Here is a 22696-nt window from a genome sequence, read left to right on the forward strand (position 1 = left end):
CTAAGGAAATGTTGAAGAACAAAAATAAAACTGGTGGCATCACGTTACCTGATTTCAAGCTTTACTACAAAGCTGTTATCACCAAGACAGCATGGTACTGGCATAAAAATAGACACATAGACCAGTGGAACAGAGTAGAGAGCCCAGATATGGACCCTCAACTCTATGGTCAGATAATCTTCGACAAAACAGGAAAAAGTATGCAGTGGAAAAAAGACAGTCTCTTCAATAAATGGTGCTGGGAAAACTGGACAGCTATATGTAGAAGAATGAAACTCGACCATTCTCTTACACCGTACACAAAAATAAACTCGAAATGGATAAAAGACCTCAACGTGAGACAGGAATCCATCAGAATCCTAGAGGAGAACATAGGCAGTAAAACCTCTTCAATATCAGCCACAGCAACTTCTTTCAAGATATGTCTCCAAAGGCAAAGGAAACAAAAGCGAAAATGAACTTTTGGGACTTCATCAAGATCAAAAGCTTCTGTACAGCAAAGGAAACAGTCAGCAAAACAATGAGGGTCTGACTTTTGATTTTGGCTCAGGTCATGATCTCAGGGTTGAGATCAAGCCCGTGGGGCTCTGCGCACAGTGGGGAGTCTGCTAGAGGATTCTTTCCCTCTCCTGTTGCCCTGCCCCCTTCTGTAGCACTCTCTCTCTCTCAAATAAATAAATCTTTAAAAAATTTCAAGTATCTATGTTATTGGATATCTCTCACCTTCAGTGAACACACATTGTGTTGTACAGCAATGCATTTTTTAAAAATTCATTTTCAATCCTTGGTTATCAGTTGCTGCATTTTTGTTTCTTTGTTTGGACATAGATTATTACCTTTGTGTCACTTTCGTACTCTAAATTAAATATGTAAGTATTTATACTGCATACACCCCACTATTTGCCTATTTCCTTATTTATGTTCTCCAGTATGTGTTTCCCTTAGGTCCTTTATCTTTGTGGTTTTATTTTTCTTTAATGGAATGAAATAGAGCATGAAAAGATTTTGAAAATTTCTTTAGCTCTTTAAAACCCTGCTGGTCTCACGTGCTTGGAGGACTCCCTAGCAAGGCAGATGCAGTCCAGAATTCTACAGGCTTTAATCCCTGTACAGTCTACTCTTGCTCTTCTAAGTCTGGTATTTCAGCAGATAAGGTTTTCTTGTCTTTCTTTCTTCCTTTTTTTTTTAAAGATTTATTTATTTTAGAGAGAGAGCACAGGAAGCAGGGGCAGAGAGAGAGATTCTCAAGCAGACTTCCCGCTGAGCACTGAGAGGCAGGGCTGAGATCATGACCGGAGCTGAAATCAAGTCCGCCGCTTAACCAGCTCAGCCACTCAGATGCTCTACAGTTTTCTTTTTCTGTTTGTTTGTTTTTCCTTGTTATAGGGGAGTTACATCACATACGGATTTAACTCATACACTGACTTTAGAGCTCAACCCCAAAGGGGGAAAAAAATGACTGTACTGTACTCTTAGCTGCCTGTGGCACTAAAGAGAAGAGCCCAGGGATTCATTCTTAAATTGCAAAAATCTCCTCTATCAGCAAACCCGCCTTCTTCCTGGCTCAGAAAGCCCTGGGGTTCTGTGGACCCCGCTTGCTGGTATAGAAAGTCAGGGTTTATGTTTGTCAGTTAGAGTACTCTTGGTTTGGATAAACAGAATGCTCAACCAAGTATGGCTTCAAGAGTGAGGATTTATTTGTCTCCTTTAGTAAGAAAGCCAGTTAGGCAGTCCCAAAGTTGCTGAAATAGTCTAGTGATTTCAGAGTTCTGGTCTTCCCCTTGGAATTTCAATATGGCTGTCCCTGTGTAAAAATCATCTGCATGCAACATCTGTCCTACTGCCACTTTCCCTGGTGTGTGTGTGTGTGTGTGTGTGTAAGGCAGAAATCAAAGAGGAAATACTTGCCCATTAACCCCATGTGTGCCTTCTAGTATGTCTTACTGTCCAGGATTGGGTCACATTGTGCTCTAGGCCCACAGGAGTCTGGGGAATCAAGTCTTGTAGACTATTCACAGGGTAGAGTGGGAGTTAGGTGGAGGTTCCAACTGCAGAAAGAAGCTGGAGGATGGCTGTTGGCTGGGCCATCAACAGTATCCACACATGTGTATGCATCTGTACGTGAGAGAAAGCCAGAAGGCTTTTTTTCTTCTTCTTCTTTTTTTTTTTTTTTTATGGCTGACGGCTCTTGTTCCCAGGTGAAGTTATAGGTGAACTCATAGCAGAACTTTGAATGACCTGCCACACTGGAGGTGGGTGATGGCATTTGGGCTAAAATTGCCTTTGTTTCCTACGACACAATCAGAACTTTATATTTTGTTTTTGTTTCTTAAACTCTTGTTTTTGTGGTTTCAGGTTGAGTCCAGAAATCTTCCTGAAACGCCCGGTGGTTGAAGGAAATCGTTGGAGGTTGGACTGCATTCTCAAACGAAAAGCAGTGCGTATTCCAAACATATGCCAGTGTAATTTTTTAAATGTTTGTTCTCTCTGAAATGTCTTTCTTTTTCAAAGACCTTCACACATAAGGACAACATTTTTCTTTAGAGTTTGACCAAAGTAGAATACTTGTTTTCAAGTTTTTTTCGTTCTGGTTTTTCCCTGTTATTCTAGACTACATAAATATTTTAGCCTAATTCACAGCATGGATTATATTAGGAACTCTAATTTCTGATTTTTCATCAGTTATGGGCAGTTAATTTTATAGGCAACCCCCCCCCATAACAAGGTTTTATTGTGGAATAATAAAGGGTGAAATGAAATGCAGCATTTTATTCTATTCATTATTCTGCCATTTGAGCAAAAGATAAAGTCATGAAGAGAATTATTTCAGTCAGATGGGGCCAAGCTAATGTAGAAGAGCATCGATGAGGAAGGACATTAAGAATTGGTTGTTGCTTTGGTCCCAGCTTGGGGACAGTTCGTGGTAAAAATGGGAAATTATTTCCTCTCCAGTTGACTGTGTAGATTCTGGGTGAGCACTGAATGTATTGTTTTTGGTCTAAAAAGTCAATATAAACTCACAAATAACTACTTTACATCCATATTTCTAATGCATGTTATTATGTAGTTGTCTGCCAACCATGTTAAATAAAGTTGAATTAGAATAGATCTGGATTTTTTTTTAAGATTTTATTTATTTTTTTGACAGACAGAGATCACAAGTAGGCAGAGAGAGAGGAGAAAGCAGGCTCCCCGTGGAGCAGAGAGCCTGACACGGGGCTCGATCCCAGGATCCTGGGATCATGACCTGAGCCAAAGGCAGAGGCTTTAGTCATGTCCAAATTAGGAAGTGCTGGACTTGTTACTATTTTTTGATATTGTCCTAATCTTTTTTATTCTATCATTAAACATGCTAGCATGATTTGTAGATCCTGGGTAATAGGGGATAGCATTTTTCTGTTTCTCTTAGAACTGTGACTCATTTCTTCTTTTCCATTCCCCACATACCCCTATCCCTTTCCCCACTCACACATCTCCCTTCTTTCGGTGTCTTTTCCCCATGTCTTTGCTTTAAGATTTCTGAGGGTATCCACAGATACAATAAGACCTCACTGCAAATATTGGTGGAAAAAGAAGCTTTATTTCAGACACGTGTACTGCCAAACACCATCATTTTCCTGGCAAGTGTAATTCATTGTCTCAATAGCATTCCGGTCACAAGATTGGAAATTCTGGTCCTGAAAAGCATTATTTGCATATTCCTTAAATAACGTTGCATACAGTTACTGAGTGTCTCCTATGAGCCAAGTTCTACACTAATTACTAAAGGTGCCATATGTGTGAATAGGATTCCATCCCTGCCCATGGAGGGCTTGCTGAAAGACTTGGTTCAGTCCTAGCCTAACCAAACTTATTTCTATGTATGGAATGGACTATAACTTTCTCCATGTTTCTCTATGTGAAATGGCATCTTACCCATGCGTCCTCAAGATCCCATTTTAGTTAAGTTGTTCCAGCCTTGCCTACCAATAGTCAACCATACTAGTAAATCCTCTTTGCAAGGTACCTGTCAAACCTCTTTTCAAAAGGTACCTATCAAACACTTCCCCACTGTAGGTTTCAATCAACATGTATTTGTTGAGTGCCTACTATGTGCACGGCACTTGGCTTATCATATGGGGATGTATATAAATAAAAGACATGATTCCTGACCGGAAAGAGCTTAAAACTCTATCTCCACAAGAGTCAAGTGGGTACAGAGGCAGTGCCAAGATTCAAAGGCAGGAGGGAGACCATTGGGTACCTCTAACAGGGAAGCCCCTCACAATATGAGGCATTTAGGGCATTTAGAATGGGCAAAAAAAGTTTGAAATGACAGGAGGAAGTTTCTAGGTGTAGAAAATGTGGTGAGGAAACATTCTGGAGACAGGGATTCTGAAAGCTTTGTCAGTGACAGTAGAGTGACAAGGTTGATTATAGCTGAGTGTTAGCTTAAGTGGGATGGGGGGCGGGATCAAGCTGGAAAGGCAGTTGCAGCCAGAGATAGAGGCTTGTGAGCCAAGACAGTGGTTTGGACTTTATGGAAGAAGTGGGGAACTACTGGGGAATGGAGCCTGGTGGAGGAGGGATGATCCCATCAAGGTGGTGTGTGAGGAAGGTGAATCTGACAGGGGGAGGAAGTAGGGAGAATTCAGGCCTCAGGAGCTACATTCTAGATGACGTGAGTGCGAGGTGCCTTGGGGACATCTGAGTAAACTCCAGAAAGCTAGTAAATGCCCCAGCAGGGCTTAGGAGATAGATCCTGCAAGCCTGGCCCTCTATGTCACGTTAGCTCTCCTGTGTTTGCTTTCTCCTTAGGCTACTAGCCAGTTTACTTTTCTATCACTAGCATTAGTTGTCTTTGCTTTTATGGTCCACGAACTCTGGAGAGGTCCTAGGTGAACACTGTGGCCAAGTAAATATTATTGCATGAAAATGGTGCTTCCTTTCAATTTCATCTGCTTCATGAAACTTGAAATTTTTAAATTGTACATAATGATTTTAAAAGATTTCCTGTGGAAATAGTAATATTATTAAATACAAATTTCCTATGGTTCACTTGGCAGAATCGCTCTTCCTTAATCTAGCTACACCATATTATTTTGGTCATAAATTTTTACCTCCCCGATCATTCTAAATTGACATTTTCTATGCTTATAAACACTGTTGCACATAAATAATATAGTTTCTGAAACCCACTGCCTTCACAGAGTACTGGGTTGAAATAACATTTATTCTTACATTAATGGGTCCTGGAGGTCCACAAGGCTGATTAAAATAAAGACTTTTTCTTTCTATCTCATTTTGTAGATTTGGGGGGAGAAATAGATAAGTAAAGACCTTTTCCTTCTATCTCATTGTGTAGATTTGGGGGCAGTGTCTCTGCCTCATAGCAGATATATACGCAAACATCTCTTATAATGGCCGTTTTTAGGGAAGAAATACAATATTTTGTTTCCCTGGTGATAGCCAAGTTGATATTTTCCCATTTCTTTGGCCTTTTGATAAGCAGTGTTATAATTTAAAATAGTATAAGGCAGCCTTGACTTACAGACTGATTATAGCTCAAGTCAACATCCCAGTGTTTCCCACAGGTCTGCATGTTCTGCCCCCGCCCCAAGAGCTAAGTTGCATCATAGTTACGGCAACTGTATTCCTGTATCCAGTGTGTATATTTCAACCCTGGAAACCTGTGATTTTGCTAATGGGATCTGCACCAACAGAATCTTCAAGTGCAGCAACCCAGAGACTTACTGAAAAGGGTTTAGGTCCTCAGGTGGGATTTTGTTGTCAGGCAGTTTCTTTCTGTTCTAGACCACAAGATACATTCTAGAGCTGCAATCAGTGATCATTAGGAGGGAAAGATGTCTGTCAAATGAGACAAATAATCACGTCTTCACCCAGAAAAATCAAACAGGATCTTATCAAAGTGATGAGCTAGAGGGGCATGTCTGGGAAGGGAAGAATGTGTCTTCAACCTTGAGAACAATGCTTCAAATAGAAGTGGTTCAAAAGTTTATAGCAGCAATGGCCACGGTCACCAAACTGTGGAAAGAACCAAGATGCCCTTCAACGGATGAATGGATAAGGAAGATGTGGTCCATATATACTATGGAGTATTATGCCTCCATCAGAAAGAATGAATAACCAACTTTTGTAGCAACATGGACGGGACCGGAAGAGATTATGCTGAGCGAAATAAGTGAAGCAGAAAGAGTCAAGTATCATATGGTTTCACTTATTTGTGGAGCATAACAAATAACATGGAGGACATGGGGAGATGGAGAGGAGAAGGGAGTTGAAGGAAACTGGAAGGGGAGATGAACCATGAGAGACTATGGACTCTGAAAAACAACCAGAGGGTTTTGAAGGCGCGGGGGGTGGGGGAGGTTGAGGAACCAGTTGGTGGGTAATAGGGAGGGCACGTACTGCATGGAGCACTGGGTGTGGTGCAAAAACAATGAACACTGTTACGCTGAAAATAAATTTAAAAAAAAAAGTAGTAGTTCAAAAGAAAAAAGGCATAGGAGCGTTTGTGCTCTTTCACTTTGCTTACATTTGAGTGATGAGGGTATTTCTTTTTGTCCTTTACTTTTCATTTTCCCAAAATACTGTACTCTCTGCAGAAGTCCTGATAAAATTAGGATTGTCTTGGGGATGCATAAGTTAGGCTATCTTGAAGCAGTGGACAAACTTGGCAGCATTTAGAAAACATTGTGACCACAGTATCTTGACGAATTAAAAGAAAAACACTGGCTCAAAAAAGCCTCTTTTGACTTTAACTATAAAAAATTCTTATTTTTTATTGTCATTACATGTATTTTATACATGTAAAGCCCTAAAAATTCTTACTGTGTCTAGTACTATGTCTGGTTTACTTGATTCAATACTAATTTAAAAAGTGAACTGAACTTTATCTTGTAAAATTCGAGTTTCAGGAAGTTTATTCTGTGTTTACACCGTGAAGTATACTCTGCTAATCTTTCGGTTACATGACTTAGCAGAGATAAGAAACATGGCATCACAAGTCCACTACAAGCCATCCATTTTTCTACTTGCCCTATTAATACTTTTCTTCCTCCTCTCTAAGCAAAAAGTTATTTCCCCTAGGGTCATGAAAAGGCATTAGTAAAACAGTGGATGCTTCAGATTTGTGGTTCTTAAATTACAGAATTAACATCAGTCCTTTTTTCATTTCTTATTTTATTTTATTTTTCAGTGTTCCAAGATCCATTGTTTATGCACCACACCCAGTGCTCCATTCAATACGTGCCCTCCACAACACCCACCACCAGGCTCACCCATCCCCGTCACACTCCCCCTCACCACCGCCCCGCCCAAACCCCCCATTTGTTTCTCAGAGTCCACAGTCTCTCATGGTTTCTATTCTAATTTGGCTTCCATTTTATTTTTCCTTTGCCTGTTGTAGTTTAGAGTTTATGATAGGGTTGTAATACCTTGACCAAAAGAAGAGGAATTTATTGCTTTATGATCATAGAACTCTTGTCACTAGTTAACCATTATTATGATATGGATGTAATTAAATAATTGTAAACCAAATTACCTAAAATGAGCTGTTTTCTTCAATTACTTCCTTATTAGTACTTTGTATATATGCTAAAAAGACTTGAAAGTCTCTACCCTGTTTCCTTTTTTTTCTTTAAATTTTATCCTTTGGAGTTAATTTATTTCAAGGAGAAAAGACAAATTATAGAAGATGATGTCAGGTATTAATAGATGGAAGATAGTAATGTAATCCATTAGTGTTAACATCTCTATTATTTCAAAAATCCATTAGTTATGTAGGTAAATCAAAAACTGTCAGATTTAGGCCAGTTTCTAAACTGCAGCTACTGTCCTTCAAGTATGGTAATTGCATAAGCCTGAGAAGCAGAATTTCATCCATTTAAAACAAGTGAACCATGATGAAAGATGTCAGGTGTAACATTTTATAATTTAGGTTGCAATTTGGGGTTTTAAACTTTATACTGTATCTTTCAATGGGAGGCCTTTTTTTTTTTAATCACTGGTTTCCAGTGCTGAATCCTAAAATACTGAAATAGCAGAGTAAATATGAACAGTAGGGGGAAAAAACATAATTCTAGTTTTCATTTAAAGCCCTCTATCAGAGCCCAGAGTCAAGATGGCGGAGAAGTAGCAGCCTGAGACTACATCAGGTAGCAGGACATCAGCTCGATAGCTTATCTAAACATTGCAAACACCTACAAATCCAACGGGAGAGCGAAGAGAAGAAGAACAGCAACTCTAGAAACAGAAAATCAACCACTTTCTGAAAGAACCTGTTTTTATCCCCTATCTCCCCCCCACACTTAGGGGTCTCTTCTGATTTGGTTACAGCGCATTTTTCTGGGGTCTTTGCCACCCTTTTAGTAGTTTATTTGCTCCTTCATATCCTCTTATCTGGACAAAATGACAAGGCGGAAAAAATCACCACAAACAAAAGGACAAGAGACAGTAACGAAGGCTAGGGACCTAATCAACACAGACATTGGTAATATGTCAGATCAAGAGTTCAGAATGACGATTCTGAACATTCTAGCCGGGCTTGAAAAAGGCATGGAAGATATTAGAGAAACCCTCTCTGGAGATATTAAAGCCCTTTCTGGAGAAATTAAAGAACTAAAATCTAACCAAGTTGAAATCAAAAAAGCTATTAATGAGGTGCAATCAAAAATGGAGTCTCTCACTGCTAGGATAAATGAGGCAGAAGAAAGAATTAGTGATATAGAAGACCAAATGACAGAGAATAAGGAAGCCGAGCAAAAGAGGGACAAACAGCTACTGGACCATGAGGGGAGAATTCGAGAGATAAGTGACACCATAAGACGAAACAACATTAGAATAATTGGGATTCCAGAAGAAGAAGAAACAGAGAGGGGAGCAGAAGGTCTATTGGAGAGAATCATTGGAGAGAATTTCCCTAATATGGCAAAGGGAACAAGCATCAAAATCCAGGAGATGCAGAGAACCCCCCTCAAAGTCAACAAGAATAGGTCCACACCCCGTCACCTAATAGTAAAATTGACAAGTCTTAGTGACAAAGAGAAAATCCTGAAAGCAGCCCGAGAAAAGAAGTCTGTAACATACAATGGTAAAAATATTAGATTGGCGGCAGACTTATCCACAGAGACCTGGCAGGCCAGAAAGAGCTGGCATGATATATTCAGAGCACTAAACGAGAAAAACATGCAGCCAAGAATACTCTATCCAGCTAGGCTATCATTGAAAATAGAAGGAGAGATCAAAAGCTTCCAGGACAAACAAAAACTGAAAGAATTTGCAAACACCAAACCAGCTCTACAGGAAATATTGAAAGGGGTCCTCTAAGCAAAGAGAGAGCCTAAAAGTAGTAGATCAGAAAGGTACAGAGACAATATACAGTAACAGTCACCTTACAGACTAATAATGGCACTAAATTCATATCTCTCAATAGTTACCCTGAATGTTAATGGGCTAAATGCCCCAATCAAAAGACACAGGGTATCAGAATGGATAAAAAAACAAAACCCATCAGTATGTTGCCTACAAGAAACTCATTTTAGACGCAAAGACACCTCCAGATTTAAAGTGAGGGGGTGGAAAACAATTTACCATGCTAATGGGCATCAGAAGAAAGCTGGGGTGGCAATCCTTATATCAGATCAATTAGATTTCAAGCCAAAGACTATAATAAGAGATGAGGAAGGACACTATATCCTACTCAAAGGGTCTGTCCAAAAGAAGATCTAACAATTTTAAATATCTATGCCCCTAACATGGGAGCAGCCAACTATATCAACCAATTAATAACAAAATCAAAGAAACACATCAATAATAATACAATAATAGTAGGGGACTTTAACACTCCCCTCACTGAAATGGACAGATCATCCAAACAAAAGATCAACAAGGAAATAAAGGCCTTAAATGACACACTGGACCAGATGGACATCACAGATATATTCAGAACATTTCATCCCAAAGCAACAGAATACACATTCTTCTCTAGTGCACATGGAACCTTCTCCAGAATAGATCACGTCCTGGGTCACAAATCAGGTCTCAACCGGTATCAAAAGATTAGGATTATTCCCTGCATATTTTCAGACCACAGTGCTCTGAAGCTAGAACTCAATCACAAGAGGAAAGCTGGAAAGAACCCAAATACGTGGAGACTAAACAGCATCCTTCTAAAGAATGAATGGGTTAACCAGGAAATTAAAGAAGAATTGAAAAAATTCATGGGAACAAATGATAATGAAAACACAACAGTTCAAAATCTGTGGGACACAGCAAAGGCAGTCCTGAGAGGAAAATATATAGCGGTACAAGCCTTTCTCAAGAAACAAGAAAGGTCTCAAGTACACAACCTAACCCTACATGTAAAGGAGCTGGAGAAAGAACAAGAAAGAAACCCTAAACCCAGCAGGAGAAGAGAAATCATAAAGATCAGAGCAGAAATCAATGAAATAGAAACCAAAAAAAAAAAAAACAATAGAAAAAATCAATGAAACTAGGAGCTGGTTCTTTGAAAGAATCAATAGGATTGATAAACCCCTGGCCAGACTCATCAAAAAGAAAAGAGAAAGGACCCAAATCAATAAAATCATGAATGAAAGAGGAGAGATCACAACTAACACCAAAGAAATACAGACAATTATAAGAACATACTATGAGCAACTTTATGCCAACAAATTTGACAATCTGGAAGAAATGGCTGCATTCCTAGAGACATATAAACTACCACAACTGAACCAGGAAGAAATAGAAAACCTGAACAGGCCCATAACCAGTAAGGAGATTGAAACAGTCATCAAAAATCTCCAAACAAACAAAAGCCCAGGGCCAGACGGCTTCCCAGGGGAATTCTACCAAACATTTAAAGAAGAACTAATTCCTATTCTCCTGAAACTGTTCCAAAAAATAGAAATGGAAGGAAAACTTCCAAACTCATTCTATGAGGCCAGCATCACCTTGATCCCAAAACCAGACAAGGATCCCACCAAAAAAGAGAACTACAGACCAATATCCTTGATGAACACAGACGCAAAAATTCTCACCAAAATACTAGCCAATAGGATTCAACAGTACATTAAAAGGATTATTCACCACGATCAAGTGGGATTTATTCCAGGGCTGCAGGGTTGGTTCAACATCCGCAAATCAATCAATGTGATAGAACACATTAATAAAAGAAAGAACAAGAACCATATGATACTCTCAATAGATGCTGAAAAAGCATTTGACAAAGTACAGAATCCCTTCCTGATCAAAACTCTTCAAAGTGTGGGGATAGAGGGCACATACCTCAATATTATCAAAGCCATCTATGAAAAACCCACCGCAAATATCATTCTCAATGGAGAAAAACTGAAAGCTTTTCCGCTAAGGTCAGGAACACGGCAGGGATGTCCATTATCACCACTGCTATTCAACATAGTACTAGAAGTCCTAGCCTCAGCAATCAGACAACAAAAAGAAATTAAAGGCATCCAAATTGGTAAAGAAGAAGTCAAACTATCACTCTTCACAGATGATATGATACTATATGTGGAAAACCCAAAAGACTCCACTCCAAAACTGCTAGAACTTGTCCAGGAATTCAGTAAAGTGTCAGGATATAAAATCAATGCACAGAAATCAGTTGCATTTCTGTACACCAACAACAAGACTGAAGAAAGAGAAATTAAGGAGTCAATCCCATTTACAATTGTACCCAAAACTATAAGATACCTAGGAATAAACCTAACCAAAGAGACTAAGAATCTATACACAGAAAATTATAAAGTACTCATGAAAGAAATTGAGGAAGACACAAAAAAATGGAAAAGTGTTCCATGCTCCTGGATTGGAAGAATAAATATTGTGAAAATGTCTATGCTACCTAAAGCAATCTACACATTTAATGCAATCCCTATCAAAATACCATCCATTTTTTTCAAAGAAATGGAACAAATAATCCTAAAATTTATATGGAACCAGAAAAGACCTCGAATAGCCAAAGGAATATTGAAAAAGCCAAAGTTGGTGGCATCACAATTCCGGACTTCAAGCTCTATTACAAAGCTGTCATCATCAAGACAGCATGGTACTGGCACAAAAACAGACACATAGATCAGTGGAACAGAATAGAGAGCCCAGAAATCGACCCTCAACTCTATGGTCAACTAATCTTCGACAAAGCAGGAAAGAATGTCCAATGGAAAAAAGACAGCCTCTTCAATAAATGGTGCTGGGAAAATTGGACAGCCACATGCAGAAAAATGAAATTGGACCACTTCCTTACACTACACACGAAAATAGACTCCAAATGGATGAAGGACCTCAATGTGAGAAAGGAATCCATCAAAATCCTTGAGGAGAATGCAGGCAGCAACCTCTTCGACCTCAGCCGTAGCAACATCTTCCTAGGAACAACGGCAAAGGCAAGGGAAGCAAGGGCAAAAATGAACTATTGGGATTTCATCAAGATCAAAAGCTTTTGCACAGCAAAGGAAACAGTTAACAAAACCAAAAGACAACTGACAGAATGGGAGAAGATATTTGCAAACGACATATCAGATAAAGGGCTAGTATCCAAAATCCATAAGGAACTTAGCAAACTCAACACCCAAAGAACAAACAATCCAATCAAGAAATGGGCAGAGGACATGAACAGACATTTCTGCAAAGAAGACATCCAGATGGCCAACAGACACATGAAAAAGTGCTCCACGTCACTTGGCATCAGGGAAATACAAATCAAAACCACAATGAGATATCACCTCACACCAGTCAGAATGGCTAAAATTAACAAGTCAGGAAATGACAGATGCTGGCGAGGATGTGGAGAAAGGGGAACCCTCCTCCACTGTTGGTGGGAATGCAAGCTGGTGCAACCACTCTGGAAAACAGCATGGAGGTTCCTCAAAAGGTTGAAAATAGAACTACCCTATGACCCAGCAATTGCACTACTGGGTATTTACCCTAAAGATACAAACATAGTGATCCGAAAGGGCACGTGTACCCGAATGTTTATAGCAGCAATGTCTACAATAGCCAAACTATGGAAAGAACCTAGATGTCCATCAACAGATGAATGGATAAAGAAGATGTGGTATATATACACAATGGAATACTATGCAGCCATCAAAAGAAATGAAATCATGCCATTTGCGACGACATGGATGGAACTAGAGCGTATCATGCTTAGTGAAATAAGTCAATCAGAGAAAGACAACTATCATATGATCTCCCTGATATGAGGACATGGAGAAGCAACATGGGGGGGGGTAGGGGGATAGGAGAAGAATAAATGAAACAAGATGGTATTGGGAGGGAGACAAACCATAAATGACTCTTAATCTCACAAAACAAACTGGGGGTTGCTGCGGGGAGGTGGGATTGGGAGAGGGGGAGGGGGCTATGGACATTGGGGAGGGTAAGTGCTATCATGAGTGCTGTGAAGTGTGTAAACCTGGCGATTCACAGACCTGTACCCCTGGGGATAAAAATACATTATATATTTATTAAAAAAAAAATTTGGAAGGGGAGGCGAACCATAAGAGACTATGGACTCTGAAAAACAACCTGAGGGTTTTGAAGGGTCAGGGGTGGGAGGTTGGGGGAACAGGTGGTGGGTAATGGGGAGGGCACGTTTTGCATGGAGCACTGGGTGTTGTGCAAAAAGAATGAATACTGTTACGCTGAAAAAATAAATAAAATGGAAAAATAAATAAATAAATAAATAAATAAAGCCCTCTATCTGTGGTTTATTGCAGAGCCCTGAGGGCCAAAACTGTTAGAAGTTAATCAGTTTATTCCTTGCTTACTGTTTCACTTCCAATTTCTTTACTCATATTTGTACTTTACACTTGGTTGCAATAATAGTTGCGTAATTATAATCAGTAATAAGCAAGTTCCAAAACTCAGCTGTTAACCAGAAAGAAGATAACATATATATTTTCATTCCATTTTTTTTGAGTCAGAATGGGTCTTATAGTACTCAAATTTCATTAACGCAGCTTAGAACATATATTTAGTATATGTTCCTCCAAAAATGTATACACTTTTCGCATTTTACAGAATGTTTGTACTTTGAAGTGATGTGTTCTTATAAGGATTTAGGGGCCAAAAATGGTTCTTAATATTGGCAGATCAGTATTGGTAAACTATATATATATATATATATATATATTTGGTTTACTCTAAGATTTTATACCCTGCAACCTAAAAATATTAACTCCTATGTTACTTCACATTTTTATAGCATTGTAAAAGTAACCAGTTCTTATAAATTAGATGTGTTTAACCCAATTGGCTTCTTAAATTAATGACTCAGATTTCCACTATGAACTATGCCCATGTTTAATTACCATGGATTGTTAATTTAAATTCTGACTAAATTATTCCTTGTCACAGCAGTTTTATTTGATATGCCTGTATTTCTAATTCTTTAGAGGGTACTGTATCATGGGGAAATTCTTGCCTTTATCCGTAGGCTATCGCGTGCCTAGGTGTATGTACATTACCCAGTGTGTGTACAGTATGTGTCAGAATGCCTTCAGAGCTGCTGGATATAGATGATGCAAATTCAGATGTTGCAAATTGCACAGTACTGAGGGTGCAAACCTAAAAAAGTAAAAAAGTCATATAAGAAGTACGGGTAAATAAGATAAGAGTTTCTTGGAGGAGTACATTCTGAACTGTATGTTGGTGAGGGAACCATGTGACTGGACAGGGAGAAGAGGAAGGACATTTAGGTGTGGGCAGATTCATACAGGCTAAAACCTTATCACTACACAGAACTGTAGGAGAAAATATTAATTTGTTTGTTTCTTGAAGACTTTATTTATTCATTTATTTATTTATTTATTTATTTGAGAGAGAGAGAGAGAGCACATGAGCAGGGGAAGGGGCAGAAGGAGAAGCAGACTCCCTGATAAGCAGGGAGCCTGATGTGGGGCTCGATCTCCAGACCCTGAGATCATGCCTTGAGCCGAAGGCAGACACCAAACCGACTGAGCCACCCGGGTGCCCCAGGAGTTTGGGGTTTTTTATACTACCAGCTGTTTGACATTGTCTTTTTGATAGTTAATATTCATAAAAAATGTTATGTGTATAGCATGTTAAAAGTTTATCAGGCTCTTTTGATTTAATTTGATGCTCACAACGGCCTTGTCTATCTTCTTTTAAAACCAGGGTCTCAGGTTAGATCAATGTTAATTTTGTGCTGTTGTTAAAACTTGGGGATTTTTGAATGTTAGAGAAACTGACTTCTAAAGGAGTCATTTTACAAACAGACATTAATGATGTAATCGTGGGTTAAGAGTATGAATCAACATATTCATCGTTGAAGATAAAGAAATGTTTTTCTATTTAAATGGCTTTTCATAAAGAAAAATTCTGTTAAGTTGCTCCAGAAACATTTAGGGGATATTTACTATAATTTACTGCATCAGTTTCATGTCACTGCTATTTCAACTAATTGAAGTATAATAAAAACAAACCAAAAACTCTAATCTATAACATGAATCCAGCAAAAACTATGCTCAGTGACAAATGTTTGAAAATGTTCAGAGGTATAAGATCATCAGACACTTTCAGCAAGGAGGTTACCATTTCAGCCTTTTGGCTCTAGTGAAACGCATATTGACACTGTCTCCTGGTATGACAAGTCACAGGAATGAAAGGGAGATAAATTTTTACTTTTGATATTTGTATCTTAAAATACACTGTGTGTCACCATCTTGTATTCTCATTAAATAGTTTATTATACTTATTGGTAGAGGAAAGTTTGTAATGCACGGGAAGGAAAAAGAGAAAGAAAATCCTCACCGACTTCCAGAAGCTCTCACTCCTCCCTGTGCTTTCTCCCGTGACAGCAACAGGGAGTGAGAATCTTCGTGATGCTTTACAAAGAGGTGGAGCTTGCTCTTGGGATCAACAGTGAATACAGCAAGAGGACTTTGATGCGTCTTCACCCCAACATAAAGGTATTAAGTTCATCCTTCTGAACAGTACTTCTCTGTGATTCGGTAGTTTTTCAGACATGTTTTGCTTGGAGCAGTGTTATCTTTCAAGTTCTCTAATGGATAGTTTGAGTAAATAGCATCGTATCCTCTTTAGAAATGAAATACTCTGCTTTCTTGTATGTCTGCTATTGATGGAGTCAGCAGAGTTCACATTTCTGACCCTGATCATCTAGCCAAGAACACACCTTTCAGAATTGTTTCAGGGTTCAGAAGCTCTGTCAAGGTCCCATGCTCCTCATTAAGATTGTCCTGGAACCTCTTACATGTGATCTCCTTGTGACACCCCTTCAGTGCTGATAGCAACAGAGAGCTCCTCTAGGATTTAAGAAGCTTTTTCTTAATAGCAACTTGTATAAAAAACTAATAAAGTAAATAAACACAAGAAGCAGCTTTAAAAAAAAAAAAAAGCCATTCAATATTTACCAAAGATTTAAAGCCTATCAGTAGTTATTCCTCAGTCTTTGAGATCTAGCAAAGCAATGAATTAATAAATCTCCAGCAGGCTTAAAATATATAACAATTATATGTTTAATTCGGTTCCAGGAAAGGTGTCCCATGTAAATAGTAATCAAAAGAGAGCAGGAGTGGCTATACTAATAGCAGATGAAATTGACTTGAAGTAGAAAAAGCTTATAGTAGACAAGGAAGGATGTTATATATTAATAAAAGTTTCTGTGCAGCAATTATAAACATGTACCTACCTAATAATGACCATCAAAATAGATAAAGCAAATATTGATAGACTTGAAGACAGAATCGACAGCTCTACAATAATAGTTGGACACTTTGCTGTCCTACTCCCAATAATGTTGAGATTCCACTTACAGTGGAATATATTTCCGTCTTAAAAAGGAAGGGAATTCTGACATATGCTACAACATAGATGAACCTTGGGGACATTATTCTACATGAAATAAGCCAATCACAAAGAGGCAAATATTGTATGATTCTATTGACACATATGTAAGCCAAAGTCGTAGAGACAGTAGAATGGTGTTTCCCAGGGGTTGCAGGTAGGAGGGAATGGAGGAGTTATCGTTCAACGGGTATAGAGTTTCAATTTTGCAAAAAAAAGAGTTCTGGAGATAGTGGGGATGACTGAACAATATGAATGTACTTATTGCCACTGCACTGCGCATTTAAAAATGGTCAGTATGGTAAATTTATGTTATGTATATTTTACCACACACAAAAGAAGTAGGTTACTAAAAAAAAAAAAAAAAGTAGTCTCCAAAGTTTTTGGAATGTTTCTACTTAAAGATACACAAAAATAGGTCAGTCTGGGATCATTTAGAAAGAATTCTGTTTGAAAGCAGGAGGTTAATAATGTCTCAAAATATCTTTCAAATCAACAGCTGTCAAAGTATGTATATTCCTATATGCATATGCTTGCCATTTTACCTCAATGGCTGCCAAAATGTCAATATACCTATTAGAAATTTTGTCAGAGATAGATATTGGTTAAACACTTTTAGAGTTTTTTAAATAATAGCAGGTATAACGGAACTCTTTAACGTAGAAAAAAGAATCAGCTATTGTGTTGAGCTTTTACCAAACCATGTGGCCAAATTTCTAGCTAAATGGCAGCTGCCCCCAAATGTGGTATGGGGTGGGACTGGTTGAGAGGCTTAAACAGTAACTAGGAGTCGTCTTCTTCTAAATACTGAGAATGAAATTAGAACTTCGGTGTATACATAGAACATTTTGGTATTTGAGTTATAGAAAATGCTATTCAGGGGAGCATGCCAAAAATAACAAGTCAGGAAACAACAGATGTTGGCAAAGATGCAGATAAAGGGGACCCCTCTTACACTGTTGTGGGAATGCAAACTGGGGCAGCCACTGGAACACATTATGGAGGTGCCTCAAAAAGTTAAAAATAGAACTACCCAGTGACCCAGCAACTGCACTACTAGTATTTATCCAAAGGATACAAAAATAGTGATTTGAAGGAGCAAATGCACCCCAGTGTTTATAGCAGCAGTGTTCACAATAGCCAAACTATGGAAAGAGCCCAAATTTCTGTTGACTGATGAACAGATATAGAATAATACACACACACACACACACACACACACACACACACACACACACACACACGAAGGAATATTACTCGGCCATCAAAAAGAATGAAATCTTGTCATTTGCAATGATGATGATGGAACTAGAGGGTATTATGCTAAGCAAAATAAGTCAGAGAAAGACAAATACCATAGGATTTCATTCATATGGGATTTAAGAAACAAAACAGGTGAACACAGAGGAAGGGAAAAACAAAGATAAAAACAAAGAGGGAGGCAAACCATAAGAGTCTCTTAACTATAGGGAACAAACTGGGGGTTGCTGGAGGGGAGGTGGGTGGGGGGTGGGGTAAATGGGGTGTGGGCATTAAAGAGAGCACTTGTAATGTGCCTTGGGTGTTATAGCAAGTGAGGAATCACTAGATTCTGCCCCTGAAACTGATACTACATTATGTGTTAACTAACTTGAATTTTAAAAAACTCTTGAAAGATAATGAAAGAGAGAAAGAAAGGAAGGGAGGGAGAAAGAAAGGAAGAAAAAAAAGTGTTATTCAGGGGAGAAAACAGATCTATGTTATTATAACATGAAGGAAAAGTGCATTACATGTGGGTTTTTCTTTTCCCTCCGAAGGTGATGAGACACCCAGATCATGTGTCATCCACTGTATATCTGTGGGCTCATCATGAGAAACTTGTTGTCATTGACCAGTCAGTGGCCTTTGTGGGTGGGATCGACCTGGCCTATGGCAGATGGGATGACAATGAACACAGACTCACAGACGTGGGCAGTGTGAAGCGTGTCACTGTAGGACCATCGCTGGGTTCCTTCACAGTAAGTAAATTTCACCTTTATGGAAAGGCATAAACAGGACACGATTTGTACAAGTATGCATTATTAGCACGACTGACTGGTTCAGTGAGGAGTGGCCTATTCTGGATGGACAGACCTGGTTTGAAATACCACCCAGCAAGTCTGTAACTTTGCATCTCTTAATCTCAGTCTCTTCCCTTGTAAGAGAGAAGAGATCCAGTAGTGCATTTGCTAGCTCCCAGTCAGCATCTTTGTTTCCCATTTAAACGATTCATTTCCTATTTGGAAGAAAAATTCATAATCAAATATACGCATCATTGGGCTTTAAGTTAAATAAGCAGTCTCATTACAGATGCCAAGGCTTTTGAAATCTTCCTTCGTTTTTTTTTTTTTTTTTTAAGATTTTATTTATTTGATAGAGATCCCAAGCAGGCAGAGAGGCAGGCAGAGAGAGAAAGGAAGGGAAGCAGGATCCCCGCTGAGCAGAGAGCCGGATGCGGGCTCCATCCCAGGACCTTGAGATCATGACCTGAGCGGAAGGCAGAGGCTTTAACCCACTGATCCACCCGGGCGCCCCTGAAATCTTCCTTCTTAAAGACAGGCAAATAGAGGCAAGGTCAGTCTGGAGTCACGGAGGGACTTCTTTCTGAATACAGGAAGTTAGTAACTTCTCAAAGTACCTTTCAAACCAAGAGCTGCCAAAACATCCATCTGCCTATATCCATATGCAGCACTTACTGTTTCAACTCGAACCGTTGCCAAAATATCAATACACTTATTAAAAATTTTGATGGGCTCCATCTTATTTTACTGCTGGATATCATGGCAACTTTTCTGGAAAAAAAAAAAGAGAGAGAGAGAGACTGAGATTTAGTGAATAAGTAGCCAGGAAAATAATTGGCAGAAAAAGCACTACTTAACATTTATCAGAGGCAGAAGTTTTGACGCTCAACCTCAACAGTGAATATAACTTGTGTAATTGTGTTTGAGATACAAAGGTTAGCTGGTATGAAATTTCAAGAATTCGGTCTACTGAAGGGGGAACTACCATGGGACGCCTGGTCTCTCTTGGCGAGTGCTGAAACAGCTCGGAAAAATCCTCCACTGCCCTGGGGCTGACCTCACCCACTACTGTGTGTCTGATAGAGAGCCTCTGTCTGGTGTGAACTTGACACCTCAGCTGGAAGGGATCACGTGGCTGTGTATGTTACACAGTGTCTTTTTTTTCCCACCCCACCCCCCCAATAATTTTCTCAGGCTGAAACAACAGAGTCCATGGAATCCTTGAGCTTCAAAGATAAAAATGAATCTAGTAAAAATCCACCCACCCTGAAGAGTGTTGATGATATGGATTCAAAACCGAAAGGAATAGGAAAGTCCAGAAAGTTCTCTAAATTTAGCCTCTACAGGCAGCTGTACAAGCACCACCTGCACAACGCAGACAGCATCAGCAGCGTTGACAGCGCCTCCAGTAAGTCTTGGTCTTTGCTACAATGTGTCTTGATGACGATCTGTCCTTCCGCAGCTGGATACTGTGTACCGGTCTTTAAAACCTGTCTCTCTGGAATGGGGTCATAGGGGCTCTTTCACCCTACTAATTTAGTATCCTGCCATTTTGTGGCTTTGTTGGCCTCACTTGAGAACCGATTTATTGTTTAATTCACAGAAGGAGTCATAACAACCACAATTTATATTTCTGATGGTAGCCAAATGACTCGGTGTTTCTAAAAAAAAAACCAAAAAACAAAAAAAAGCCAAGTTATAAAGAAAAAAGAAAAGTATTAGTCGTCCTTCACTTTTCAGAGAGAAATCTCCTTTCTCTTCCTATCCAGAAATAGGTGAAGCTTTTATCTTCAGACATTAGATTTCCTACATCTGGTCAGTGGGCTCTTCTTTTCACATATGCCTTAAAGTTCGGCAGTTTTCTGTTGCACAGAATTTGTGACTGATTTTATAGATTTGTCTTGTTTTAAAAATGACAGAGCCTGCGTTTCAGTTTAGAAAACTTGATGTATATATATTTCTTTGTAAAAAAGAAAAAAAAAAGAAATTTTGGCTTTCTCCAGGTTATTGTAATCACTGTAGAAGTCGTCAGAATTTAATCCATGGTTTAAAACCCCACCTGAAACTCTTTCACTCTTCCAGTAAGTCTGAGCAGGGGCTCGCTAGACCTGACGTGGGTAAGTGATGTGTGAGGCAGCTGAACGTCCTCGGGCGTCCGCTTTCGCTGCATGAGCAGAGCGAGTGTGTCTCTGGACTGGCTTTCTGTTTGCACTGCATCCACGCCACACGTGTTACTAGAAGTTGTAATCTGATAAGCTTTTGCAAGAACGAAGTATTTGAATAAGTTAATCGGGGCCCAAAATGCGGAGGTGGGAATGAAGAGGGATTTGGCAACAGATCACATAAAGGGATAAGTAACGATCGTAAGATATGGTGACCGCGGTAAAATCATAAACTAGTTTATTGTGTGCTGACTGCCTGTGATGCCGCAGAGCACTGGTGGTACTTGGTAGTACTAGCATTATTGCCTTTTTCACAGACGAGGAAACTCAGGGTCAGGGATGATAAGCAGCTTGCACAATGGTGTTCCAGTTTATCAGCCTCCCAGAGCTCATAATTCAGATTTGTGATTTAGCAAAAATGCAGATTACTAAATCCAAGCATGTGGCTTAAGTCCAAGGTCATGGTTCTTGTGTGCTATTGAGAAGACTGTAGAGCCCAGTTACCATGGCTGGGTACTTGCGGACCCTGGAGTTTCTCAGGGGCTCCGAGAGGAATCTGAGGAGGTGGGCCCTGGACCCTCCCACCGCTATGGGTACTTGCTTCAAGCAGAGAAATCCTGCTTCCATATATATGTTGAAGTTCCATGAGAATTTGTGTTGGGGGAAAAAACAGAGTAAGGGTCTGCTATTAAAGGAGTTTAAAGAGCACAGCTCTCCATTTAAACTATGTAATGACTTCAACTTATATTGTCTCATAGGTCTTGAAACCCGAATTAAGTGTAGAGTGACTCTTCATGAGAAACTGAAACTGAATACTTGAGTTAATAACTTCCTTTCCTGAGGCTATAAACTGCGAGCTTCTTTGCAATGTCAGTTTCACTTGGGCACAAAAAACCTTGATGGGGCGTCTGGGTGGCGTGGTTGGTTTAAGTGTCCGACTGTTGCTTTCAGCTCAGATCATGATTTCCGTGGTCATGGGATCAAGCCCCGCATTGAGCGCGGAGTAGCTCAATATTAGCAGCGTGTGTGGTGATCATTTAAGAACTTTTGCTCTGCTGGGACATTGGGTGGCTCAGTCCTTAAGCATCTGCCTTTGGCTCAGGTCATGATCCCCTGCTCAGCGGGGAGCCTACTTCTCCCTCTGCTGCTCCCCCTGCTTGTGTTCTCTCTCTGTCAAGTAAATAAATAAAATATTAAAACAAAAACAAAAACGTGTGCTCTTCAAATACTGATTGATTGCCTACTGACTACCGAGAGCTACACCAAGTGGTGAAAGTACACTGTCCAGACCTGAGGGGTTTACCGGCTGGCGGGGAGCTTCCTTACTCCTTACAGGGACATGACACCGAGTCGGAGGCCCCTGGGCATGTGGCCTCTGAGGGTTCTACAGCGCCGCCAGTGGCTGTCCCCCCCTACCGGGATCTGGGAGGTATCCATGGGGCAGGTACCAGCTCATGTGGCTCTGGAAGGACGTGAAGCTGAGGCTGAGAGGGAGGGGAGATCATTCCAGACTGAAGGAATAGTGTGCCAGCTGCCCGAACACGTGACAGACCACGCCTGTCAAAATCCTATGAGAAATGTGGTGGGCCTGGCTTTGGGAAGAAAAGGCTCAGAAAGGCAGGTTGGCACCCGTTTGGGAAGAGCCTT

The 22696-nt window shown here is 39.7% G+C and overlaps 1 protein-coding gene across 3 annotated transcripts in view; it reads left to right on the plus strand.

Moving 5' to 3' along the window:
* PLD1 (phospholipase D1) overlaps positions 1-22696 on the plus strand; it is a 205241-nt gene that overhangs the window by 121766 nt on the left and 60779 nt on the right. For all 3 annotated transcript variants that reach the window (XM_046003568.1, XM_046003567.1, XM_046003569.1), the window contains 4 exons: positions 2356-2437; positions 15843-15953; positions 18645-18845; positions 20082-20295. In XM_046003568.1, coding sequence (XP_045859524.1) covers positions 2356-2437; positions 15843-15953; positions 18645-18845; positions 20082-20295 — 608 coding nt within the window. The remainder of the gene's footprint in view (positions 1-2355; positions 2438-15842; positions 15954-18644; positions 18846-20081; positions 20296-22696) is intronic.

The sequence above is a fragment of the Meles meles genome, chromosome 4 (assembly GCF_922984935.1).
Source record: "Meles meles chromosome 4, mMelMel3.1 paternal haplotype, whole genome shotgun sequence".
Classification (NCBI taxonomy): domain Eukaryota; kingdom Metazoa; phylum Chordata; class Mammalia; order Carnivora; family Mustelidae; genus Meles; species Meles meles.